Consider the following 27,968-nt stretch of genomic DNA (forward strand, 5'->3'; position numbering starts at 1 on the left):
TCCCGCAAGCCATGGTTATACTTGAAGCTAGTAGATAATGCCCTTAAATTAGTGATCTAAAGCTATTAATTTGTTCTAAATTCAATTTAATAAAATAAGATTGAACAAAAACTTTATTAATGTTCAATCAAGTTATAAATAATAAAGCGGGTCTCACAAGTTGAGCTAGCGATTTAAAAACACTTGTAAATGCCCAACAATCTAACCATCAAGCCAACTAACTAATATTTGGTCATGGAAATAGTATGAGCAACTTAAAATATTTATAAGTCCTTATGTACAAAAAATGCTTGAATAATAATAAGTGTATATATATAAGCCTAATATAATTACAAGAATTGTAACCAATGAGCCTTGTAACAAACTTAAAACACAAAAACATATACATACACATATATATACATAACTTATGCATACATTTATATATTCCTAACTAAAACAACCATTTGCTTACATTTAACTAACAAAACACTTACAAAAACAAATACCCACTAAACTTATACATACACTAATATACTTACACTATAATTTAACAAAAAAAAAAATACTCCAAACCCCCCAAATACCCCCCCCCCCTTAGGCCGGCCCCTTTCCCCCCTCACACACTCTACATTTTTGAATATTACATCTCCCAACTCTCCCTTGAAACTCACACAAAACACACTCTTCACTTTTTACACACACCAACTTTATTTCCCTCTCAATGAAACTCTTCTCCTCTCCTCTTTTCTTCATCATTTTCAGCAGGAAAAAGGGGCAAAAAGGCAAGCAAAACTTATCTAAACACTTGTTAATAATAAGGGTTTAGGTTAGATTAAGCAAGGGTTATTGTAAGCAAAGTTTAAGGGTTGTATTAAGGCTTTAATAAGGGTTGTTGGAGGCTTCATAGGTCACGAAATTTCTGCACATTTTCCATCTTCAAAAGTGTTCTTCAAGGGTATATATCTTCATCTCTTAACTAGTTTAATCTTGTTTATGTTCATATTAAAAAGGTTTTATCAAAAGGTTATGTTTTCTTTATGTTTCCTCTTGAATATGCACTTGATGAGGGCAAAGTTGATAGGATCTTTCTTTCCATGCTCATGCATGTTGAATCCATGAAGAAAGATCCAAGGATTCAACTAGATAAAGACCCAAAAGTGTAGATATATATTATATAGCTTTTGATATGGTTTTTCTTGTGAAAGATGGTCATATTAATATATATTATGAAGAAATATTTTCTGGAAAAATTAGTAAAAATATGTACTTGATGTTATATTATTAGATCCATGAAAGTTTGTAGCAAAAAGTGTTGATGTGTGTTGATAGTTTGTAAAGTAACTTTTTATATAAAAAGATGAACATATTTTATATAATATTTGTACATATATTTCTGGAATATTTCATAAAAATATGTTTTCATGTTGATGGATTTGAGATGGATAAAGATTTATGTTAAAAAGTATTGATTTAAGTGCATGCATGTTAGATTTAAGAAGGTTGAATTGTTGTTTGGATTATGAGATGGTTAGGGACTTGTATTAGCTGAAAATACGTTAATCTTGAAGTTAATATTCTGGAAAAATTTATAAAATATCAAAAGTATAAAGCTTGGATCAAAACAAGTTAAAATATGCTTGAAATCGTAAACTGAAAGCTTGTAAAAATGCATTTTTAGCACACACGTGCACCATAAATATTTTGAGCATGAAATCATGACAAACCTACTGGAAATATGATATACCAAATGTATAAAATGCAAGTCACTTGATGTATGGCAAGAATTAGCTCAAAAATCACCTTTTCGGGTCAATAAATCACTAACCGAAAGCACAAAATTACACATATCACACCACCACCACTATCACGACTTGAACCACCAAAATATGATGAATTTACTATAATATTTGAGTTAAGAATAAAAAACCATTTTGAAGTACCTTTATAGCTTAAGAAATGAGACTAAAATCACTATTTCGGTAAACGATTTTTAATTATAAAGTCCAAAATTTAAGCAAGACACAAGAGAGGTTGAATTGATATGAACTTGTGCTGATATAAGTTGCCAAAAAGGCCTGGAATTTTCGGACTAAAACTCTTGTGGTGATTTGTAAGGATTTCTATGATTTAATGAATTAAAATGGTAATTAAAAGATATATAAATTAATTAATAAAATTATATAAACCATGAATCTGATCAAAGATACTTAACCAATGATAAAAGTGACCAAAACCTAATGGGGAAAAATAATTACAAGCAAGGGAACAAGAACTACACAATTTAAAAGTAAATTATTAAGTAAAAGTCACTAATTAATCATTATTATTAAATAAATAGAAATAATGCATAAATAAATATAAAAATCACAATATTACAAATAAAAAGGCTTGGAAATTAGTAGATAATCCATCTATAATTATCTATGAATTTTAGAGATAATTTAAAGACTTAAAAATAATTATAAGGAATTATTTAATTAATAAATCAATAAAATAAGTAAATAATTAATTAAATAAATAATTATAAATCAGTAAGATATATCAACATTAATATTATAAGAACACAAATGTCAAATATGGTTATTAAACAAAGTATGCAATGGAAAATATATATAAAACAAAGTTAAACTACCAAAATTCCAATAACCAAACAAAATCGTATGAATGACCTTTACTACCAAATGTCTTCCAACCAAATGAGGTGAACAACATAATGTACTTGAATTCCATAATTAAACAACAACCAAATTTGGGCAAGTCTACTAGCATACATCTCATGATCTAGTTTACTAGTCATGCAACACACACTTACGTTGTGCATATTTCAAATACCATGGTTTAGGATTGCTTGAGGAAAGACACCACTAGCCGAAGATCTCACTTTTGATCAGCTCTCTTTCACTCTCAAATCAAGTGAGTCATAGCCCCCTTTCAAACTATTTTATGTGTTTAACTATCGGGGTGAAAAGCATGATATATAAATGAAATTGCTTTTGCATACATATATATGAAATGATTCTTGATAATATGATTATGAAATCAAATTGTTGCGTATGTTCAATGTGATAAATATTTTATGATGAGCTTGAGTTCTGTTAAACCGTTTTCTTTCGGTGCACTACTATTTACTCCAAAAGTGGAGGCCTGTAGTTAGATAGTTGCGCAACTAGGATTTGTCCACCCACCCAACGCGTAACGGTGGGATGTTTGGTTGCCTTTGTGACAGCCATCATTCCCAGTCCGACCACGCGGTGTTCTAGCTACTTTAAATTGAATGGTCGTCTCCATGGCACGACCCTATTATTATTAATACGGCACTTGATTGACAGCTTGTGCTATGAAATGAATTATATACATATTGATGGACTTGATAAAATGGTAGTAGTAGTGGCTCAAGCATTTACTCATCAAAGTTTACTTGAAATATGCCCATGTGGCTAGATGACATTGATATTATTATGTTGGGTATTATAAGTTGAACATACGCTTGGAAATGATTATTTGAAAGAATACTTGGAAATTTTAAGACTCATTATCCTTGAATGTGGTTGGGTTATATATATATGCGTTGCTAGTTAAAACCTATGAAATCACTCAACTCTCGTAGTTAAAACTTTTTCTTCATGCTTTTCAGGTTTAGAGCAGTAAGTAGCTTCAAGGACCGCTCTTGGATCCTATGTGTTTGTTGTATGGTTGGACAAGTATTGCAAACATTTGATCTTTTCAATTATGAATTTGGTTATGTAATGGATTTAGACGTCATCTTGAACTTGTAATCTTTTGGATTTGAATGTCATTTGGAAAACTTGTGTTGATGTTTTATATTTAAATCTTTTGTACCATGTCGTTCTGTGACATCTCATGTTTCCGCCTTAGTCGGGGTGTTACATTAAAACCCAGCACTATCTATGATGAACCAACAACACCCAAAACTTGTATTATTCCTCCTGTTCAATTGTCTGAGGTTAAGACTGGAGCTCCACAGATGAATGCTCCAGTCAAGAAGGTTAAGCAGAATAAACCTTTGCCTCAATCATCTTCTAAAGAACCACAGGTTCAGAAAAAGAAGAATGTTGTTCCTCCACCTAAGCCAAAAGTACAGTCAACTGGAAAGGCTATTGTGTCATCTGAAGAAAATATTTTGTTAAGGTTAGAGAGTCAGTTTCAACTACTGGCTCGACAAGTTCAAAGTTGTAATGCAAGAATTAACAATTTTGAGGGTACTTCATCTGGCCCTAAACAAAATACAAAACCTTTTTCAAAGAAAGAAAAATCGAGCACACCTATTGATAAGCAAAAGAGAAAGGTATCAAAACTGTCAGCTCTAGTGGTGTTTACTGAGAAACCCACTATTTTTGAAAGTGAAACCAACCAGATACCTGCTGGGATCCATCCTTGTGGATCCAGAGAACCCATCAGTCGATGGGTTCGCAAACCTTTAAACTAATAATCTGGTGGATGTGCAGGGCGATCGAAAGAAATATATTTGGTATCTTGACAGCGCTGCTAGCAGGACAATGACCAGATGTAAGACCCTGCTGGAGGAGTTCGAAGTTTCAGACGGACCCTCCATTACTTTTGGAAATGATGGTTCTGGAAAGACTGAGGGATATAGTGTTCTGAACAATGGTCAAGTCAAATTCAGACGAGTGGCTTATGTAAGTGGGTTGAAGTATAATCTCATAAGTGTGAGCCAGTTGTGTGATGATGGCTACCAGGTGTTATTCAACATCTCTCAAGGCATCGTATTTAATAAGATTTGGAAGGTAGTATTGATTGCTCCCAGAAAAGGGAATGTGTACATAATGGATATGGAAAGCTCTCCTTCAGAGCAGTGTTTCTATACCAAGGCTGATGAAGACACAAACTGGCTATGGCATAAAAGGTTGTCCCATTTAAATTTCAAAAATATCAACAAGTTGTCCAGAAAACAACTTGCAGATGGGATACCTTCTGTCTCCTTCAAAAAATAAAGGCTATGTCCAGGATGTGAGATGGGGAAGCAGAAACGCACCAGTTTCAAGACAAATAACAATTTTAGCATATCTGAACCTCTTCACATGCCTCATATGGACTTTTTTGGTCCAGTGAATGTTCAGACTCGTGCAGGTAAGAAATATACCCTGGTAGTTCTTGATGAATACTCCAGATATTGTTGGGTAATATTTCTTAGATCAAAGAATGAAATTGCTGCTGAAATCATCGCTCTTATCAAGCAAATCGAACTCAAATACAAGCGAAAAGTGTGTCAGTTAAGAAGTGATAATGGAACAGAATTCCAGAATGCAACTCTGGAGAAATTCTGCACTGACACTGTCATCTCCCAGAATTTCTCATCAGCACATACACCAGAACAGAATGGAGTTGTAGAAAGAAAGAACAGAACGCTGATAGAAGCTGCCAGGAGTATGCTTGCTGAATCTGGTCTTCCTAAAATGTACTGGGCTGAAGCAATTGCAACCGCTTGTCATACTCAAAATCGCTCAGTATACGTGAAGAGACACAAGAAGACATCCTATGAAATATTGAGAAATAGAAAACCAAGTATTGGTTATTTTCACGTTTTTGGATGTCCAGTATACATCCTGAACGACTCCAGTTAGTTAGGCAAATTTGATGCCAAAGCTGATGAGGGATATTTCTTAAGATATTCAGCCATTCGCAAAGCCTTCAGAGTCTAAAACAAGAGATTGGAAAAGGTCCAGGAGTCAATACATGTCACATTTGATGAGTCAAATGATTTTGATGTGAACATGAGTTTTCTGGGAGAAGAAGAAATTGATCGCACCATCCACTCTGTCTCCCAGTCAATTCTATCTGATATGCCTCCTCCACCCCCAGTAAATACACCAACACTCCTTCCAAAACAAGCAACAACAATTCTTGAATCACCCTCTGCTCCAGAAATTCAACATTCTGAACCACTGGCAGTCACCCAACCAACTGAAAGTATCACAAGGGTGTTGCCAGTATCAACTATCACCAGAATTACCGATCCTTCCAGTGGTCTCTCCTCTTCTTCTTCAACCGAGGTCCAAGGCCTTTTTGATAAGGTGGCGGACCTGGAGAGATCACTTCAGGCTTCTTCTCAAGTTATTTCTGACTTCAAATCTATCATTTCCAATAATCTTAAGTCAGAAATGAACGTTTTTGCTGGTAATGAGAAGATAGTCTTTGAGAAGCTGGATGAACTTGTCATGGCTACAAATAGAAATTCTGAATCAATACAAGTTGCAGTCCAGGGTATCAAGGAGGATGTGGTAAGAAGTGTTCAGACTGCCATTCAAACTGAAGTTGCTCAACCTCTGGCAAGTCTGACTGGTGATGTTCAGAATTTGACCACCAGAATAAGCTCTCTGGAGAGCAGGCCAACCTTGGAGAAAAACTCAGTGGTCAGCACCCTCGGTGATGAAGTTGTTAGGAAGTTCAGGGGAAACATGTTGAAAGAAATCACTGAGGAGGTGTCTGAAACTCTCCTTAGAAATCTCCGAGATGGGTTGTTGCCTGAAGTTATGAAGATGATTGACGCCCAGTTGCCTCGCCACTTTCTTTAGGATCTTGAGATAATAAAAAAGGAAGTGATGCAGTTGAGGAAAACTGTAAACAACATTACTCCAGTGTCTGGTCGTACATTTGACTTTTCTGACAGACATACACTTGATCAAGTGTGGAATCATCTTCAGTCTGGAGATGCTTCCAAGGGGGAAGGTTCTGGTTTTGGAACTGAGAAGCTTGATCTCAGGAAGAAGATAGAAGTTTGGAAGAAGGTGATTGGTGAAGATGTCACTGGTACTGAAGCCAATGGACAAGTTGAGGAAGAGGCTGCTGGTACTGATACCAGTGAGCCAGTTTTTGAAGAGTTCCCAGATATCACTACAACAATGAAAAGTCTCAAAAGCAAGAAAGTGGTATCTGGGGAACCAACAAATGAGGCAGAAGAGTATGTATCTGCTGATGAGGCTAAGGCAAAGAGACTGGAACAAGAGTGCATCTTAATCGAAATCTTCAAGAAAAACTTAAAAGATGACTTGATTGCTCACCAGTTAGATATGGCCAGGCATGGGACTCTGGATTCTTACAACGCTGGTAGGTTGGGCGTACAAATTGATGTTTACAAGAAGTGTCTGAAGAAGTGTCTGGATGCCTTGGATGATGTCTATATTCGATCCATGTATGCTCAGGATGAAAAAGTATATGATTCTGAAATTTATAGGGTGAGCATACTGGATCTTATTACCCAGAGAAGAGAAGAACTGAAAAATCTCCAGCAACAAGTAAGGAGTAATGCAACTGCTCTGGAGCATGAATATAGGAAGCAAGTCAAGGGTTTGCCCAAGGCACCAGTCAAGAAAACCAAAGCTGCCAGAGATGCAGATCTCAGCACCTTCATTCCCTTGAACACAACTGAAAGAATTAATAAAGAAAAATTTCAACAAGTTGTTGAACAGAGAAAGGTGTCAAGGGAAGTGGATGAAATGGTGAAAAGGGCTCAGACAAAGGAAAAGTATGAACATTTGTCACAATTTAGAGCTGATGTCCGATCAATAATGGGTGCTGAGATCCATCTGGCAGAAAATCATGATAACTTCTCTAAGTTCCATGTCAAACTCTTCAGAGAAGGGAACTTTACTGATGAAAGAAAGGACACCTCAATCAGGGCTTTTGGATGGTTAGAGTTAAGAGAGATTGGGCTTTCATTCAGGGGTAAAGATGTCTCCCAGGATGTGAAATACTTTCTGAAGAGGATTGGCAAGGAATGGATGAGGAAGGAGTTGATGGAGATGGAGCTGGGCTTAAGGACTTCTTTTACTTTGTCTTCATCTCCAGGTGTAAAGAGGAAGGCCACTGAAGAGCCATCTGGGCATGCTGAAAAGAAAAAGGCCTGACTCTGATATTGTACTTTTATTTATTTTATGTTGATAAAATTGTAACTTTCCTCCAGTTGATGTCTGTAAATATAAGTTGCAATTCCTATTTTTCACAAGTACCTATCTAGATTAAGTCTAGAAATTAAAATGTACAAATTAGGAACACTGATGATCTATAAAGTGGCTCTCCAGAAACTTAAATTAGACTTAGTCAAATTTTTTCAAGGATTCTTCAAGCACAAACTTGTATAGATACAAGCTTGAAAATCCTTGCATAATTTCTAAACAAATAGGGGGAATTTGTTAGGTCCAGATTTACTGGACTCGCTCCAGACGTAACTACTGGAGCCCTCTGAAGATTTCTCCAGAAATTATGTGAAGACCAGTGAACAACTTACTTGTATAGAAATCTGGATTCCACCAGATTTGTTCATTGGACTTCACTCCAGTCAAGATCTCTCCACTGAAGAACATTCTCACTGAAGTCGAAGACTGAAGTCTGAAGAAAGAAGTCTGACAAATAGCGGAGCTCACTGGAAGACTTACCAGATCTCCTGACTGGAGTCCTTGTCAGTGTTCTAGACCTTACAAGTCTGAACACTGATTACGAGGAATTGACTTTATGCCTTTACATGCCTTTAACCAGACAATCCATTTGTCTTTTGTTAAAAGCCTTACACGCATGTAAAGGTGGTTGGTTAATTAGAAAACAAGTCACTATCATGTGACTTTATTCTTGTACTTTAATCAATGCTTTTAAGGAATTAATGTAGTTTCCTTAAATGCATGTAACCATATTTGTACGGCAAAAAGAATATTATATTTATTCTTTTTGCCTATAAATACCAAGTCACTTTATCGTCCAAATTACATACTTTTGCAATTTGGTGCCTTTGCTCAAATACTCTCGATCTAAACAGTCATACTTCACAACTTTAAGTATTTCGATTAAAGAGTTTATTTAGCAAAGATTAGATCACTTGTATTTCATAGGTTGTTTAGATACTTACTTTGTAATATCTTGTTACGCAACAACCTTGTATTTTATTTAATATCAATAAATAAAATACACTTGAAAATTATATTGTGTCTCACCATTTACTTATTCATTTATCTTTATATTGCTTAAGTACGTATTACGTTATATATATTCTTGCATTTATATTAATCGTAATACTAGTCCAATCTAGTGCTTACTTGACATTTAATACTAGTCATCTCTAGTGATTACTTGACTTGTTATTCTACACTTGTGGATTAAACCATCGAGTGAGGGACTTCACAATGTTGCACATTAGAAGACCAATGACAACACAAAAATTTTAAGTGTTGCAAAATCTATAAGAAATCTTATAATTTTGAAATTGTTACTTTTATGAAAGTAAAAAAAAAAAATTGGGTTAGAGTGTTGTTAATTAAAGAAATTTGAATTTGGAAAATATGTTTTAAAGAAACATACACACAAAGTATTTAATAAAAATTCAATGTAAGAAATTATATATATAATGAAAAGGTTATCAGTCATTATGTAATATAAGATAATATAGATATATACTGAAAATAATAATTTTAAAATGATGTTATAGTTAAAATAAAATAACAATTAAAGTAAAACAAATAAAACAATAGATTTTTTTCATTGAAAATCGCGGTGCATAATAAAAATTATCGTGCATCAATATATATACTTGTATTTCGTAAAGGTCCGTGCATAATTTTTATTATGATTCAAGCTTTATGTTAATATATTTATTTTACAAAAATCACTTTAAAATAATGACAATGACCATAACTATCATGGGAAGACCATGTCTAAGTCTTGCATTAACATATTTATTTCTATTTAGAATATTAAGTTATGTGTTTTCTGTAAAGTTATTTTTAATATGTTATCAATTAATTATTAAGAATTTTTTTTTTTTAACTTTGAGCCTGTTAGACCCGAACAACTAACTATAAAAAAATTTAAAAATATATTTTATGAATTTGTCACTCAAAACAATCACAATTTATAAGTCCCGGTTGAATTGTGCGCGTAAAGTCAAGTTTCACATAAAATTGAAAAAATTAAATTACCCCTCCATAAAAGTTTAGTTACCCGCTCATTCTTTGACATCAAAGAAACCCTAGTGTTTAGATAAAAAATTTATTTACCTGCAACCACAATCGCTTTCACAACTATTCCGGCCACCACAACCACCATCATCGCCAATCATTAATCTCCTTTGATAAGCCTTTCGATTTCCCTAACCGGATCAATCACACATTCACACCTGTCGATTGAATGAAGTCGATAATGATTTTTGAAGAAGAAAGAAATTGATCGCTTGAAGGTTTGTATTATTCCATTTTTATCTATAATTTTTTTGGTCAATTTATAGAAGGTAATATGATATTGCATATAATTAGATCTTAGATCTGAACCACAAATACCTATTTAGACCCACTTCTCAATTTTCTATATGTCCGAGTTGAGCATATTATGGTAATTAACTGTGTCATGATTGGGATGTGCTTGCAATTAGTTAATAAAGATCAAGTATAGTTATTTTAATTGAACTAGTTTTGCTTAATCATAGCATATGCTTTCTTTAGGCCCTTGAATTTTACAAGTAGTTGGTCAGCAGTGTGGAGATATATTTTGTGCTTTTGTGTTTTGTACACTCGAGACCCCTGTAAATATATTTAATGAACTCAAAACATTATTATCCCTTGTTAAGCGTTATCTAGCCAGACATCGTTACTGCATTGACAGGATTCTTACATATTAGGTGTCTAAGTAGGTTGGTTGGGTTAAGGGTGTGCTATTGGTATCGACAAACTATTGTCTATTGGTGGTTATTTTACTAATCAAATTAAGCAAGCTGACCGAGTGACAATTATTCTTTTCATGTTCCCCCGTTATTTTGGATACCCAAGAGATGTTGTTTTTGCCACCTAATCTTGCTCATTTCTCAGTCAGAGGCAAAGCTTAGAAAAGTGGAACAGTTTATTCAGGCGGTAGGCTAGTATGAAGATAAAATATTTCAGGAAAGTGTTCAATTGCATCAGGTTAGTGATTGGGTTTGTATATTTTACTCGTATATATCTTATCTAATTATAGTTTCAGAAGATAATAACTCTATGTTAGAGACAAGGTAATAGGAGTTAATGCGGGAAAGCTCATTCAACTCATGAACAACAAGAGGAGATGATGAGGAGCTGCATACCAAACCCAACTCATTAGTTCTAGTTGGTCAGTTTCAAGGATCCCATTCTTTTTGCCTTGACATAGTTCTGCTTTTGTTAGGTTTTTAATCATTTATCTACTTGGTAATTATCTCCAGGGATAGCAAAGTTATCGTTTATTGACAAGGAATGACTTATTTCTCAAGTTGCGACTTTAGAACATACTTTAAAGGTATTATAACTAATGTTTCTTAATTGATTAACTTTTGCTAAATGAAAATGGCATCCTATAAATCTGGTAGAAAAGATTGACGAATAGGTAGGAAAGCAAAGCACTTGTTATATTGCAGCTTGGATATGTGATAGAACCCAGAAATTAAATGAGAACAAGTGATTTATTTAATTGCTGGACACTGAAATATTACAAGATAGATAACCCAATTCGAGATGGGTTAATCTTCAAGACCCAATTCGAGATGGGTTAATCCCCAGGAACAAAGGTTTATCACCCTAATTTTATATAAACCATCCGCACCTAAGATAAATGAAAAACAAGACATATATAATTGTAAACTCTGAGGAAGTTTCTAGGCAGTTTCTCTTCCTATCTTTCAGTACTCATAACCGACTAAAACTTCCTGTTAATTCTAGCCTCTTTAATTGGGTTAAATGGGTAAGGTTGGGGTCCATTTAAGTAAGGTTCCTATCAATATGGCTTGGCTGCCAAGTCAAAATGTCAAAACGTCCGCTTGTTCGTTTTCATGATAGACGCCCTGAGAAGTTCCAATACTTAGGTGTCTCTTTCAGGCTTAATTTGGACTTATATCATCTCTGGAAGAAACACAAGTTCGCTCCACTTTGCACGTGTGAAGTTCCAGCTTGGTACTTTTCCTTACTTGCAAATTATTATTTTTATCTTCAGTTTGTTAGTTGCTATTTTACTGGTATACTAGGTGTTTGTTACTTAGCTCTTCAAGGTGTTCACTAGTTGGTTCTTTTCATCCAGTTTGCTTTTTTCTTTAATTGCTTGATACTTTGTAGATACCAGTACTTAATAATCTTGCTCAGTAGTCTTTTGGCTCGGTATTTATCATTTGACTCAATATTGTTTTCTAATATTACTTCGGTTTTCATACTTATTATTTTAAGGTCTCATCATCTTCTATATCAGTTAACCATGCTACTTATAGGCTTTTGAGCTTGGTGATGTAACTGATTATATTTCTTTTTCTCATACTTTTTTTTTTATCAGGATAAGAAACCAGCAGATTTGCATGGAACAATCCCTCAAAGTGTCAGAGTAGAGAAGCGATCAACAAACATGTGTGTCACTAAGGTATCCCTAGATACTTGTGTTAATCTGGGAGTCACATTGATACATATATTATGAAAGGTTAATATAGATACTGCTCACTTAGGTTAAAAGCAATATCTTAGAACTTGAAAATGTCAAATGCAATCTAAGAAAAATATCTTTATCCATCTCTGCAGCTCTAGAGAAGTGGGAAACCAACAATGAAAAGACTTCACCCAGTTTGAATATCGAGATTCTCAACCAGGAAACTAATAATGCCCAAAGAACGTAAACTGTGTGTAGAGAGGGTGAAAGTTTGTTTCAATCGTGATAAGCTATATTGTTTACAATGTTCAGGAAAATGAAGATCATAAACTTTATTCTAAGACACATGTTATGCATATAAAAAGGCACTACAACTGCATGATAAAGATGTTTGCACAACTTGACCTAAACCATTTCTCTCTATACTATAAATGATTCAACTTGACCCGTTGCCCAAGTTGTTCATTTTGTAACAGTCAAATTTTATTTTGCTCATTTTGACCGTTGGAAGTTCATGAAGGTCTCTTGTGGAGCTAGAGTTATATGTCATTTGAATTACTTGGATAAAGAAATCTCACACATGTATCCGACATTGCCGTTGTAGATTTCTTGTAATCATGACTCACATTTGTGCCATAGTAATCAACAGATTATGTTGCAAGTAATAATAACTAACAAGAAAGTAATGTATTTGATAATATGTCAGGATGCATACCAAGAGTTTCTGTTTTTTTTTTTCTTTTGATTAATGTATCTTTTGTTCTTTCCTTGAGAATATTGTAAGTTTTTCAGCTATTCTTAATACAAAGAAGTGTTAGTGATAGTTTGTTTCAAGTGTTGCCATTATTGTATACAAAGTGTTGCATTGTAATACAAAAAGTGTTGCACATGATTTTAGAAGTGTCACATTTAGTCTTATAAGTGTTGCATTATGTGTTAAAAAGTGTTGCACCTAATCTTATAAGTGTTGCATTAGATAGTAAAAAGTGTTACAATTAAAAGTGTTCGCACTTTCAAAACATATGACAAAGTGTTGCGTTAGAAGAAAAAAGTGTCGCTTTAGACCAAAAGCAACATTTATAAGGCCTAATGCAATACTTTGTGAGTGTTGCCATAGCCTCAATTTGTAGTAATGTAAGTTCGGTGTACAAACAATATCATCTCTTATGTTTGGACTTACATGTAATATTAAAAATAAATAAAAAAGAAATAATGAGGTGGAGATTTTGAGAAGTGACGCTAGTGATTTGGAAAAGATTCAGTAAATTTGGAGAAAATTAAGAGGGTGGAAAAGTGGTAAAGTTTGAGGGTAAGTTAGCCTCAACAAGCCTATTTCAGTTTTTCAGAAACCTCGTTTACATAGCATGTTGGGCGAAATAACTCGAGGGGCTCAAATACATATAACACGTCTAAGAACGAGTGGTTGCAAGTAACTAGCCGGCAGTAAACCCTAGAGATCATCGTGCCATTATTTCTGTGGGTTGGTCCGGAAGAAAACCCCTTTTCTTATCTTACAGGTAATAATTCTCTTTATCTATCAATTTTCATTATCTCTTCCTCTCCTTATCCATGTTTATTATTTAATATATATATTTGTTATTACTAGTATTATTCAGATCATCATACCATCCAAAACCAACGTTGATTCCTTGTAACCAATAATAATGGCACTGGTTAGTTTCTATCCTCAATTTTCTGCTCTTTATATCGTTTTATAAATGATTACAACCATTATTTTCTCTTTTTTTCTTTCAATTTTTTTTTTTAATTATTATTACATGTAATGGCGTAGTCATGAATTTATGTTAACTTTGGACTAAACTAATCATAAGAATTTATAGACTTGTATAGATATTGTGGGTAATCTATGGCCAATGTTGGCCTCCATGTGGCTCCCCCACTGATTACATGATTATTTATAGTAATTGTTCATTTGTATTGTCAAGTAATGGGTTACTTTGTGAAAATAAAAGACCATTTTCTGTGCCATCATCATGGCGATAGTTTGTTTGCATTTAGACTATATCTTCCAAACATGCATTTCCATTACCCCAAGTCATTTTGATTATCATTTAGAACCATCGCTGGGTGATTTTTTAGGGCTGATATTATATATATATAGAAACAGGTGAACCAATTATTCACGTTTTTTCATTCATGTTACAGAACTATTGAAACTACGTTTTAGGGGCCACCTGCTAGCTTATATTGTGTTACGTTTATGCCATAACCTTTTGCGGTAAATTAAGGATTGAAACTCATGTGGGTCATTAACATAGTTTAGTGAACACAATGAACATCTCAAATAAGCCAGGTCATTAATAAAAGCAATCGAACACGCATATATTCAATGACATTCAATTATGCATTCTTTAATAATCCTTATGCTAGGTTACTTTTCTTATCTGTAAAAAGTTATCGGACAGTCAAAACTTCTTACAAAAAGGGAGTTCGGAAATTAGTAGTGTTAAATTTAGTCAGGAACTTATTAACAGATTCACCAAGCAGTTGACTCCGTGTACAAATGGAAAAGACTCCGCTTTGATTGTATGTTAGTTTTTTTAACTAAAATGGAGGTGGTATAAATGATTGGGATATATACTTGTGTATAGCCGGCAAGTAGTTTTGCTTGCTACAGGTTCTTAACTAAGGAAGTTGAATAGCTGGATGGTATACATAATTCCTTTTCTTTTTACCATAAACTTGACTAACATGCAAGCATTATACCAACGCTGACATAAAAGGATGATAATGTCACTGGGATCACCCTAGCAAATTGATATGCATATCATTTTCTACTTATCTCTAAAGCAATTAATTTTGAACACATGGTTTGTTATATTGTGTTTGTCTTTCAAAGTTCTAACTTTATTGTGTTCATTGTAAAATCAGCTACAGTATATTTAGTTTTGGACTTTTAGTTATAGTTATAGCTAGTTGACCTGATTTATGTTTTCTTTTATTATAAATACAATGCTGTTGTAGATCTTGTATTCAGGTAAAACCAACAAGAATGCTTTCAAGACATTTATTGCTGCAGAATATGCTGGCGTTCAAGTTAAATGGGCTGATAATTTTGAGATGGGTGTGTCAAATAAAACCCCTGAATTTCTTACGATGAACCCTATTGGAAAGGTATGTGTTTTATTTTTTCTGTGTTCACTGTGTACAAATATTTTTTATTCAATATATCTAACAAAGTTCCTTCATTGCTTAAGGTTCCTGTTCTGGAGACTCCTGATGGGCCTGTGTTTGAGAGTAATGCCATTGCTCGCTATGGTGAGGGATCATGTGGCATTTGTTTGCAATCTTGTTTTATGAGTTGTTGATCGTGCTCATTGTGTTATTGTTATTGCTGCAGTTGCCCGCTTAAAGAATGATAATGCTCTCTTTGGATCTTCATCAATAGAATATGTAAGTTTGTACATTCATCAACGTTATCTTTCAAGATTTGGCTACCCATTTTATATTAGTAATTGGGTTATGCATTTTCTTTCGTTGCATTGAAATATTATTTAAATGTTTATTGAATGAAGTGATATGTTTTCTGTATATCAAAGCTTTTGATACATTCCTATTTGTCAGGGCCAAGTTGAGCAATGGATTGATTTTGCTTCATTGGAGATTGATGCAAATTTGTTGGCATGGATAAGGCCAAGATTTGGTTATGGCAACTATATTGCTCCGGTTAGATTCTATGTTAATATCTCAGTTGTGAAATCTTTATAATTATGAATTTTCACTAGCTGTTTCTGAAAGATGACTCGTTAAATATTGGTGCATACCTTGTATTACTACATTGTAAAGTTATTATAAGTTCTTGTGTGTTCTTCAATACTCTACCTTCCACGTATATCTGACTAAACAGAGCTCTTTTAAACTGCATCCTATCATGTCTGATTTTTCTGATTTGGATCTCTTGGATCATATAATGTCATAAATAGTGAATTTTTATTCTTAAATTGTCCTCGAGTTGAAGTTCACATCGAGTTTGATTTTTTTTTTGGTGAAATGGGGATTAAGATCATTTTAAATTATTTTTTTGTATGGTGTATGTACTTACTGTTTTTGACGTGTGGAAGGCATTTAATAATGTTTTTTGTTTTGAACATGTTTTGAAGGTCGAGGAGGCATCCATTGCTGCATTGAAGAGAGCACTTGGTGCCTTAAACACATACTTGGCTGCACACACTTACTTGGTTGGGCATGGTGTGACCTTGGCTGACATTGTCATGACATGTAACTTGTACCTAGGCTTCAAGGCATTGATGACCAAAACCTTCACATCAGAGTTTCCTCACGTTGAGAGGTACTTTTGGACCATGATCAATCAACCAAACTTTATTAAGATCATTGGTGAGGTGAAACAGGCAGAAACTGTTCCTCCTATTACTACTGGAAAGAAACCATCTAAACCAAAGGAGGCTAAGCCAAAGGCTGAGCCTAAAAAAGAAGAAACGAAAGAAGCACCTAAGCCCAAAGCTGTAGTTGCTGGAGAGGAAGAGGAAGCTCTAAAGCCCAAGCCAAAGAACCCACTAGATCTGTTGCCACCAAGTAAGATGATATTGGATGACTGGAAGAGACTATACTCCAACACTAAGACCAACTTTCGTGAGGTTGCAATTAAAGGTATTCTCGCTCATTTTTTTTCTGTTTGTCGGGCAAAAGGGCAAGTCAGGCAAGTTTGATGTCAAAATGGGCAACTACTTTTCGTCTTTTATGATTTTTACAACTATTCAATTTGTAAAAATCTGATTATAAAGTGATGTTATGAGTTAATTCAGATATATAACATTCATATGAAGGGATTAGGAAAATGCTTTGGAAAATTTTAGTCGTCCCTTTCACTCGTTTTAATTAGAGTTTTTTTCTAATTTAATATCGTGGCGATCATAACCCACAAATGGAAGTATTTTTGCTGGGCTGTTTGGTGGTCTTTGACATGAATTGTTGACCTTTTTGTTTAGGTTTTTGGGAGATGTTTGATCCAGAGGGCTACTCTCTTTGGTTTTGCAATTATAAATACAATAATGAAAATACTGTGTCATTCGTCACCATGAACAAGGTTGGTGGTTTCCTTCAAAGAATGGATTTAGCAAGGAAATATGCTTTTGGAAAGATGCTGGTTGTTGGATACGAGCCTCCATACAAGGTTAAGGGCTTGTGGCTATTCCGTGGTCCAGAAATCCCCAAGTTTGTCATGGACGAGTGCTATGACATGGAGCTTTATGAGTGGACAAAGGTGAATCTTTCGGATGAAGCACAAAAGGAGCGTGTGAATCAGATGATTGAAGATTATGAGCCTTTTGAGGGAGGGGGTATTCTGGATGCCAAATGCTTCAAGTGAGATCTATTCACTTTAATGGATGAGCACTAGTCTATCATCAGTTCATCACCAACATCACCCGCTATTAAATATCATACATCTTTTAGTCATAGTTTTGTTCCGGTCTTTTTTTCCGTTCTAATATCAAAGATCTAGTGGTTGACCTTTGTTAATCATGAGCTTCTTGTGGAATCTAGTTGATCCTTACCATCCAATCACCACTGCTGTTTAAAAAAAAAAAAAAATCTATCAATGAATGAATATATTATATATTTATTATTATTACTATTATTATTATTATTATATTTTATATCATACAAACATCTTGCCGTTGTGCTAATCTTCACATATTTTACTTATAAAATGTTATTGAAAAAAAAATATATAATATTGAAACAATATGCCTTTCTCCAGATCATATTTGACATGATAATAACACATCTTTGTGTATCATTATAACATGAGTGTTAATGAATTGACCTTACTAAAAACCAACTATATTGACTGACCCAGATGCATCCTGATGTCATTATCCAACCCATTGTGCCACTTGGGGGGTTTGATAGTCTCACTTTTGTGAGATAGCATCAATTTGCCACTTTTAGTTACAATGTTTACAAGATAACATCAAGTAAAAAAGAACTTAAACATTATTCAAGTATCCGGTTATGTAAACAATCAAACTATAATACAAAGTTATCCGTCCTATCCTTGGATCCTTAGGCTATCATCATAAGCTATACTATTGCAATACAATCAGTGCTTATTTAAGTAATCAAACCCGGGAACGAAATTATGTAAAAGGAACTAAAATGCATCAAAACTACTCATCAAAAAATAGATAACTATAATTCCATTAAACCTAAGTTATGAAAGCAGTTGGGTGCCATTTGCCAAAGTCATCACCATATGCCACAAAAACAAACCTCCTTTGCATTTGCAGATTTCTGGTCACATCTTCTGCCCTTCTACTTATGAGTGATCCCACTTTTGGTTCACACAATCAGTTTGATGCTACTGATGTGAACATCTATATAGAATAGATCCCGTCTCTGGGCTCCTTGGCACTGCCTGTCATTTTCCTGTTTTGGCTCGCTTCATCCCATTGCTGTTGAATGGAGACATACTTGGGCTCATACTAGGACTCATGCTGGGACTTTCTTCTCTTAGTGTACCATTCAGCATAGCCAATTCTCTTAGTTGATGCTTCTTATAAGTATCCATTGACTCGTCCTGGAAATATAGAGGGTTAAGAGGCCAGAGTAATATGGCAATTTTGATCATTTGCTTATAAATCAGTTTATACGCTATATTATCTTCAACATTTAGACGGATAAATTTGAGGGAAAAAAAAAAAAAACTAGCTTTTTGAGAAAAGGGTCAAATTAGGTTAAAAGTCGATCAAACTATATTTAATGCATGATAACTCCTAAATTATATAATTCAAAAGATTTAATAACCCTTCAATATAATATTGGACAACTAAATATGCTAAAATTAATAGTTTTGGACAAAAAGTTATAATATTGGACAACTAAATATGCTAAAATTAATAGTTTTGGACAAAAAGTGTTCTAGGTCAACTGAACTCCCAACCTTTGACCCATACCAAGATTACCCTCTCCGACCAACTGTTGACCCACTACCAAATCTGCTAATTTTTCCACCTTTAAAACAAAGAAGACATACAAAGAGAACATCTGCATTAGGGTCTTTCGTACCACTGGCTTTAGGAGATTTTCTAGTAGAGCCACGGCATGATCCAAGCGCGAGTCTATTATATCTTCAGGAAACTCGGCTTCAAGCAACAGGTGAAGTGGGTCATTGAGGTGTTCATACCCTGGTTTATCTTTTAACTTCTCTTCCTAATTTCAAGCCAAAAGAGACAAGATTCAAGAAGTATCGCCTTACAAAAAAAATTTGCATGCAATATGTAAAGTGTGTGTAGACACGTGTTTCCAAAAGTGATTATGTAACATATAGAATAATCATAATTACGTAAAATAAACGCATGTCCGGAAATGTTTAAGCCTACGGGGTCACACGTTTTGACACAAATGCACTATGTAATTAATTAATATGTTAATGTAGTATATTAATTAATATGTTCACAAAGTAATTAAATAAACGTTTATTAAATGTTAAAATATACGTTTATTAATTAAAGGTTTCGAAAGAGATGGACTTAAATAAAAATTAGGAATTAGGGATGTTTCCTAATTGTATTAGGGGGCCGATTTTACAAAGGGGTTTGGTAACCCAATGCTAACTTGTTTATCAAGTTAAGTAAACCCTAATATTAACCCTATATAAAGAGGGTTAAGGGTTATTATTTTGTAAGACAATTGAAAGGTAAAAACCCTAACAAATATCTCTCTTTTCCTTTCCTCGCTTTTTCGGTTGAAACCAAAAACCCAAAGGGTTTCGGTTCTTGTTGTCCGACTACATCAAGGGAAGCACAAAGGGTTATGAGATTCGTGATCGGTGCTAGCATACATACATCGTGGTGTCGTGCACTAACTTTGTTAATATATATATTGCATAATTATTTCCGCTGCGTATTCGTGTTATTTGTGTGACATTGTTTTAGATCCTAACAATAACAAGTTGGGTCTGTAAATAATAGTGTTTAGACATGTGTTTGATGTTTGAAGTTGCAACAAGATGCTTGAGTTTCCAAATATCTGATTATTTAAGAAATTAGAGATAAACTGATCAGAAGTGGCATTTAGTGAAAAAGCAGAAAGTTTGTGAAATCAACGTAATGTCTACAATTAGGTTAAAAGAAGGGGTAAATTGATAAATTCTTAACGCTTTGATTATCAATTTTCTTTCAGCTGGCATATAACTCACTATTAGACCCTTAAATAATTAAATGATAAGAAGCAGAATCAGTTTAGCCAACACTGAAAACTTGTTTCATGACTAGATCATATAGATAAGATAATCAATACCTAAATGCAGATCCTAACACCCTTTAAGAATGGGAATAAATAGAGCTTGTTATTGGCTATTTTGAGTGCTGAAAACATAGAGAACAACCAACTAAGCATATAATTCTCTATGCTGTACTTCACATTTGAGTCTAAGTTTCTTTCCACCAATTTATCTATGCGGTATAAGAAACTGCTACCAACCCAAGAACTAATAGAAGTGTTGGAAGTCGCTCATTGTATTTTGAATAAGTAAGAACTCTTCAATAATTTTACTCGAAATATACATTATTTTTTATACAATATAATTTTTGCAGTCATTTTTGGCACATTAAGATTTAACAAATAAACAAAACTTGGACAGAGTGTTTCAGGAAAACCAGACGACCCAACTCGATCGATCCCTTACCCAAAATTCGCTTTAACTTGCTGCCAAACGTCTACTAAAATCTCTTCATAATGTTTATGAAACATATCATACCTTTACTGTATCCTTTACGGAGCCTCGGCCTCTGATAAATATTCTACACTCTGTCATGGCTTCTATCCGTTTCAAGGAATTTCCACGCGGACCAAGTATTCGGCCAACAAAGTTATACTGCAATGCTTCACGGTGAGGACTAACTAATACTCGTATACAAATATACAAATAAAAGAATAACACATATGAAGAGAAGAAAAGAAAGTGCATGTCGTATATATGTTTTACTTACATTTGGAAATTTCTCCACGGGAACATCAAGTCTGATCACTTTTTTCACAACTGTAGGGGTTGCCATTCCAGCCGCTGCAGGCCAACCCATAGCAGAAGCCTGAAACGAAGCCATTCTTTGGAGAAGCCGATTATCCTGCACCAACACCCTTAACATTAATCAATCATCAGTTCCATAAAGATGCAGATACAACTCTATGAGAGGAAGTGTGATGGTTTTGGGTCAGTAGGCCAAGTAAAAGAGTACCATTTCAGCCTTCTCCAGCTAAGAACCTGATGTGTATCAAACCAGAAAATAAAGAAAGGACAAGAAAAGAGATAGATAATCTGGATTAATGCCCCAGTGGCCCCATTAGGCCCATCTTCTTCCTACAGATTCATATCAGAACCACATCTCTAAGTATCATCAAATGATTTACCACTTATATTTTTTTTTAAAATATGGTTTTTCTTGATAGGCCTATTTCATAGACCTTATTTCTCTGACTAGCTGTAGAATAAAACAGCATTCTTAGTGGTGGTGAAATGATTGGGCTAGACAGCTTGGGTAATCGCAGATATAAAATTTGACTATGCGGTTAATATGGATTTTTAGGGTAAAGGTTTTACCCTGGTTAACTTGATATTTTTTTATGAACTACGCAATAATCCACCCCTACGAACGCAGGAAATGAGAAATTCGAACCAAGGCGTAACACCCCAAGGTCAAAGATCTTACCAATGGGCCACCAACCCCATTGGCCGGTAAATATGGTTTCAGAACTTTACTTTTGCAATGATAATCTTAACTGCTTTAAAATATACAGTTGTATACTTATTAAGATGACGTTTTGATAGCTTGTTTAGTTAAACATTTTAGCTTTAAGTATTTGATATTTTTTCCAGTTAGAGATACGGCATAATTAAATGATGAAACCAAATTACCATCTTTAAGCATTCGCTAATACTAAAACACATTTCAAAGTCTGCCCCCAGCCCTAAAAGAATCTTTCTATAGGACCAATTTTTTTTTTGCAAACATGAGTAAAAAAAGGTATACATAGTAACACCTCTTGTTGCACTGAGGGCCATGCCTCGACATCCATTGGACCTGCATTCGGTTTTTGACCATATGATCGATATGATCTGTCACGTAACATTCTTTCATGATCCACAAAATTATGATTAGATACTAATCCTGAAGTCTTCATGATCTCTGCATAAAAACAAGGAAGGAATTAGTATCAAGATTCGAGTATACGAAGAAAGATCATTGGACCAACTCATATTCAAAATTTTACATTTTATTGACTCCCTTATGTTACTGCTGGACTTATGTAAATTAGAGCAAATCAGTAAAATGGGCAACTCTGGTATTTCCATAGCTAAAATAGGCAATGATATTATTCTCATACAGGAAAAAGTAACACCATAAAATGTATTTTCACTAGAAGACTTTCCAAGTAGAGATTGGGAGAGGCAAGTAGCATGCTTGATTTGATTATTCACATATGGTTGCGCTAAGGATCAACCGCAGAGGCACCCAGGTCTTAATTTTTAAATATGGGCTGAAATTTGTAATTCATCAGTATTTCCTTTGTTTTCGATAAAAATTATTATATAGGTATTGTTTGAGCATGAAAAGTGTAGCTCAATCACAAAAAGGGTTTGACCATGAAAATCATCAAGATCTCCTACAAAGTAGTGCAAACCTAATAAATTCTTGACGAATCTAAGGTGTATGATGATTTTCCCATAGAGATGTATCAATCTATAGAGGATATTAAATGTAATATGATGATGTTTATATTTCTATATAATGATTGCTGATGATGATTGTATATTAATATACTGATGATTGTTGAATGTACTGCTGCTGCTTTTGCAGAGAATGTTATAAATATGTGTGTGATAAATTGATTGAGAATGGAATGAATGAATCTGACAACCAATTATAAGGCGTATTTATAGGCTGTCAGATTAGGGTATTAGTACACTGGGCTTTGACAATTATGGGCCTGTCACCATAAATTATAGGCTGTCAGATTAGGCGTATTTATAAGGCGTATTTATAGGCTGTCAGATTAGGGTATTTATAGGCTGTCAGATTAGGGTATTTATAGGCTGTCAGATTAGGCGTATTTATGAACATTTTATTGGTAAGTCACCATAAATATAAATATAATATTTATGTTAGTATTATGTTGAAAGAGTGTGACTGTCGATCGGGCTAGGCTAGCCAATCTCATGTCTGGAGAGGAGTCAGTTCGATCCATAGGAAAGTTTTGTTTGGGCTCGGGCCTAATATGCATTTGTTGTTCCTTTACCAATTTAGGCCACGGATACATACAAGTAAACCACAATGTCCTGCTTTTCTATGGAAGGCTTGCTGCCTAGGAATTTAGCCTAAAGTTTGCTTGGGAGTTTGACCAGATTCTCCTCTCTGTCACCTCGGCCGGGTCCCACTTCGAAGGCTAGACTCCGATCTTCTCCTCATCTTTAGGCTTTGACTGGGCCCCACTCTAGGGCTCGACTTTCTCTCCTTCCCATCCTTATGTTTTGCTAGTGGGACCCATTTCCTAGGATCGCCACCTCCTATCTTTTATTAAGCTTCGATCAAGGGTGGCACTCCCTCCAAGCCTAGACTTTAGTCCCTCTCTCTCTTGCTCCTCTCTCTCTTGATTTCCAAAAAGGACTCTCCTACCTTTCCCTAGGATTCTCCATTTCCCCTCTCTCTTTCCTCTCTCTCGTCCTTGCTAGCTTTATATTCCGCTGTATCTGATCTTATAAATATACACAAATTAGTTGGCACTTTATCTAAGTTAAGCCTCGTGCAGGACCCACAGATTGTCCCTCTCTCTCCAAATCCTTTCCCAAGCCTCGCTAGAGAGAGAGAGTCATAGTAAGCTTGACTCTCGATTGTTAGATGTGGGCCCCTACTTCCGGTTTCATCTATACAGCCTTCCAAGGAAATCTTACCTTGCCTTCTTTTATTTTTACCTTTCCTTGGCTCTGAGAGATTTATATAAATATATATATATTGAATTTAGAGTTAGATCAATGAACTTTTGCTAAACCTTCATCTCTCCCTTCTCAAGTGTCGACATATATATACTTACAAGTTAAGGTTTGTTTTGGTGAGATCTTCACCATACTCATCAGGTATTCAGGCTATGGTCATATTTGCAAAAAATTAAGGATGACATAAAACTAATACATCATAAACTTCACTTGTACATAACTAAAACTGGCATTGGCATCACTCCACCCTAAATATGGAAAAACTTGGTCCAAAACTTCAGTCTCGGTTGGCAGGTTTCAAATTTTCTGTCTTGGTTCCAATAACTATATTTCGGTCCAAGTTGAGTAGATATTGGACTACTTGCGAGACTACATTCCAAAAAAGGTAACAGAATTGTTGAGATACATAGGATAGCCAAGAAATAATGGAGAAGTTGGACACTGTTCCAAACTTCAAGTTCTCCCATATCAATGCCCTAATATGGCTAAGGAATCTCCATCATCAGATCATTATATTGTGCCTCTATTCTAGCATGTTGTTTGTGTTTTAAATAAAAAGTTCAAATCAAGTGTTTTAGTTTTCTATTAGTCAACAAAACAAGTGGCATCATACACAACTTTCACGATTAGTTATTTTCTCTAGGATTGAAATCCTCTAAATTTAAAATCAAGGGTTAAGATTCAAAGATGATTATTGAATCTTGACCCATGATTTTAATCTTAGGGTCAAGATTTCTCCAACTTTATTGGTAAAGTTGAAAACAACTTTAGAGGATCTTCATCCTTTTCTCTGTGGGTCAAAAAAAAATTAAGTTCCAGAAGGTCTTCTCACAGAAGACTTTAATTATTCTTTTATAAACTAATAGTTAATAGTTAATATGCTAAACTTTATTGATAAAATAATTATTTTATAATAACTATATTACTAGTTTGATTAAAGGTGGCAATTTCGACCGATTAATCAATATACAGGCTATCTTTTTGTCTCTAAAGATCAAATGGATTAAGCTATAGGTAATTAACATAAATATAGCTCAAACGGGGCACCATGGGTTTAAAGTCATCCCAATTGCCCTTCTAATATCCACACAGAGAATACCATAGATATGGTTTGCTGCAGTCTTTTCAAATAGTAATATTCAAACTATACCACATTAGAAGTATATTCATACATAAATAGGGTAAAAGAACCTTGATTTAGGAGCCTGCTACATATTGGCATGACTTGCATAAATGGTGCCAACTTTTGCCTCTCTGCAAGCAATTCCGCCAAATATCTGTTTGCCCAGCACCCAACCATATAAGTAAAAATCAACATGGATAACTTAGAACGGAAACAAATAGAGTTTCTTTCATTATACAGTTTTCCACTCTATCTTGCGGGTCTTATCTTCACTTCTCCAAGTATGAAGTAATGCGTCCCAAAATTCCTTTGTTTTTTTTTACTTATTCTCATGCAACCCAAAATGAAAAGGTTAGATGGCTAGATTGAATTGGACCTAAACAACTCTAAACAAAGGTTCTCTAAAATCAATAAGAAATAGAACAATAACTCTTTCTCACTCCAATAATTGTTGTCAAAAATAATTTTGAGCGAAATTTCAAAATAAAAGTAAAGTAATGGCTATGTGAGACCGAAAAACTTGCAAACAATGTCCCCAAAATGCAAATGATAGACTAATAAAAAGTGCCAATAATATATATATTGACTCATTATGACAACCACTTTATTGAAATGTTATTAAATTAGCAACATTGTCACTGATCTTATTAACGAACTTTTCATGTTCCCGTCTTAGCTAAATTAAGATGGGATTTAACTTAAAGCAGATCAAGGGAGATATCAACTTCAGTAGAGAAATTTATACAAGTAGTGATGATGCCTACAATCCATAAATATGCATATGCTTACAATCAAAGGAAGTTGTACAGGAACTATGGTGCATGTTGTTATGCGAGGAATGAAAAGTACGAAGAAAAAAGAAGATGAAATCAACTTCATTGATAGAATCTTGAAGATCTAACTAATTTATAACCCGTGTTTTTCAAGACAAGATACACTAAATTTTGTTCTTATCATGTGGAAAGCACTATTTTTTTTAATTTTTGAGTCAAGTGTGTTAGCTTTACTACGAATTCAAACTTATCTACATTCTTAAACAGTCAACAGAATTCTGCTACTTACACCTCTTCACATTGATTCTTACAGACCCAAATCAAGTTAAAATAATTAGTTTATCGATGCAAAATTAGCAACAATGCTAGAAACTAAATATTCTTAGCCAAGTAGTAAATTTGGAATGATGTCAGTTTAAGCTCATACCTTAAATGAAAAAAGGTAACACTGATTAAATCAAAAGATTATAATAATGAAGCTAATTAGATATTGATGTTGACAAAAGCAATATTCAATCAACCAATAATGGCATCATAAGGAGACTTTTATACTATATGAAGGAATAGACGGTTTCCTTATCTTCTTATGAAAAAATTCATCCTTACCCAAATTTGTATTTCCATAATCATCTATAATCCACCAAAAATACCAAGAACTGAAAACAACAAATCCATATTTTTGGATAGCCTAGTGATGGGGGACATATTGGTCGTTGGACCAGTCAGTATATAAGTAAAAATTGAAAAAGAGCAAACAAACAAAAAGAAGAGAAAACAATTAAAAACAAGTAATGAATTACACTACTAGATCCCCAAAAGGTAGTAAAATCTTGAATAATAAGACAAAAGCCAAGACTGTAAAAAGGTAAAAACCTTTCACGATCTGAAGAGGCGGGCGAAGGTGAAGAAGACCTCTGAAGTGAAGCAGTTGGGGAGTACTGGAAGTAACTTCCCGGTGGTATTCTATTCTCCATTAGTCACCCACCCACCTGTTATAAACCACAACTGTTACATTCATTCATAAAATAAACATATATGTATGTATGTATACAAAGATAGATAGATAGACTGACTTTGAAATCTTGATGGAGAGAAAAAGGGGATTGTGGAAATTTGAGATTTCTTTTTTATATTTAATTTTGGCCCTCCCCCGTTTGAGAGTGAGAAAATGACAACAGGGGGTGAGGGGTAATGGGTAAGGAAGAAAACTCACTGTACAGAATTCAATGAATGGGATATAGTGGGTCGATGGGATGGATTCTCTATAAGGGTTTTAATCTTTCAAAACTAAAATTTTTGTGAAAATAAAAAAACAGTTCTTCAAAAATATATTATGTTAAATTTATATCATAATATGTTTGAACAATTTCTAATTTACAACACTATAAAAAATACATTGTGATTTAAAACTTAACACAACGTATTTTAGATTACACAATAAAAACATATTGTGTTCTATAAAAACACAATTAAAACACATTGGGTTAAACCCAGATCACAGTGTGTTTTGGCAATTTTCTAGTTTTCACAAAAAATTTAGTTTTAAAATGAACATTTCACTTCTATATAATCTGTATAAACTATATGGACTATGTTTGTGCAAGTATCTATATATAGTATAAACGAGATATGTCAACCGGGCGTTGCTTCATGAGATATTACATTTGTTAATGATTTAATAAAATATATTATTCAAGAAATAATGTGCCATAAACTTTTTGAAGAAAACATATATTATTCAAAT

At 34.1% G+C, this 27,968-nt stretch overlaps 2 protein-coding genes and 1 long non-coding RNA gene across 8 annotated transcripts; 2 read left to right on the forward strand and 1 right to left on the reverse strand.

The window, feature by feature from the left end:
* Positions 1 to 9,879: 9,879 nt before the first annotated feature.
* On the forward strand, positions 9,880 to 13,057 carry LOC122599997. Of its 5 annotated transcripts, none has more exons than XR_006323978.1 (7): positions 9,883 to 10,183; positions 10,809 to 10,901; positions 10,981 to 11,085; positions 11,177 to 11,250; positions 11,813 to 11,900; positions 12,271 to 12,354; positions 12,510 to 13,057. It is a non-coding gene; the product is annotated as an uncharacterized LOC122599997 (long non-coding RNA). The 5 variants fall into 5 exon arrangements; XR_006323979.1 differs by having other exon boundaries at positions 10,988 to 11,085; XR_006323980.1 differs by having other exon boundaries at positions 9,884 to 10,183; positions 10,995 to 11,085.
* A 660-nt stretch (positions 13,058 to 13,717) lies between these two features.
* LOC122600174 (elongation factor 1-gamma-like) lies at positions 13,718 to 17,898 on the forward strand. The gene is made up of 8 exons (XM_043772845.1): positions 13,718 to 13,874; positions 13,964 to 14,030; positions 15,343 to 15,492; positions 15,576 to 15,636; positions 15,719 to 15,771; positions 15,943 to 16,044; positions 16,479 to 16,986; positions 17,325 to 17,898. The coding sequence occupies exons 2-8, from the start codon at positions 14,022 to 14,024 to the stop codon at positions 17,702 to 17,704; spliced, it is 1,263 nt and encodes a 420-aa protein (XP_043628780.1). The 5' UTR covers positions 13,718 to 13,874; positions 13,964 to 14,021; the 3' UTR covers positions 17,705 to 17,898.
* Positions 17,899 to 18,310: 412 nt separating this feature from the next.
* Positions 18,311 to 27,453, reverse strand: LOC122600222 (KH domain-containing protein At1g09660/At1g09670). Of its 2 annotated transcripts, XM_043772904.1 has the most exons (8): positions 27,298 to 27,453; positions 27,098 to 27,213; positions 25,520 to 25,605; positions 22,378 to 22,523; positions 21,330 to 21,464; positions 21,098 to 21,214; positions 19,405 to 19,548; positions 18,311 to 18,916 (listed from the first exon to the last, which is right to left on the reverse strand). In XM_043772904.1, the coding sequence occupies exons 2-8, from the start codon at positions 27,196 to 27,198 to the stop codon at positions 18,758 to 18,760; spliced, it is 888 nt and encodes a 295-aa protein (XP_043628839.1). In that variant the 5' UTR covers positions 27,199 to 27,213; positions 27,298 to 27,453; the 3' UTR covers positions 18,311 to 18,757. The 2 variants fall into 2 exon arrangements, with proteins under 2 accessions (XP_043628839.1, XP_043628840.1); XM_043772905.1 differs by lacking the exons at positions 27,098 to 27,213; positions 27,298 to 27,453 and adding an exon at positions 25,690 to 25,785.
* Between the last annotated feature and the right edge of the window lie 515 nt (positions 27,454 to 27,968).

This window comes from Erigeron canadensis, chromosome 5 (assembly GCF_010389155.1).
Source record: "Erigeron canadensis isolate Cc75 chromosome 5, C_canadensis_v1, whole genome shotgun sequence".
NCBI classification, from domain to species: Eukaryota; Viridiplantae; Streptophyta; class Magnoliopsida; order Asterales; family Asteraceae; genus Erigeron; species Erigeron canadensis.

Bases quoted from the DNA above. Each gene is read 5' to 3' on its own strand.
- LOC122600174 (XM_043772845.1), top strand. The intron at 15,637-15,718 runs GTGAGGGATCAT...TTATTGCTGCAG, and splicing joins TAATGCCATTGCTCGCTATG to TTGCCCGCTTAAAGAATGAT. The intron at 15,772-15,942 runs GTAAGTTTGTAC...CCTATTTGTCAG, and splicing joins GATCTTCATCAATAGAATAT to GGCCAAGTTGAGCAATGGAT.
- LOC122600222 (XM_043772904.1), bottom strand. From the start codon at position 27,198: ATGGAGAATAGAATACCACCGGGAAGTTACTTCCAGTACTCCCCAACT. The intron at 25,606-27,097 runs GTTTTTACCTTT...CTGGGCAAACAG, and splicing joins GCCTCTTCAGATCGTGAAAG to ATATTTGGCGGAATTGCTTG. The intron at 19,549-21,097 runs GTATGATATGTT...GCTTGAAATTAG, and splicing joins CCGTAAAGGATACAGTAAAG to GAAGAGAAGTTAAAAGATAA.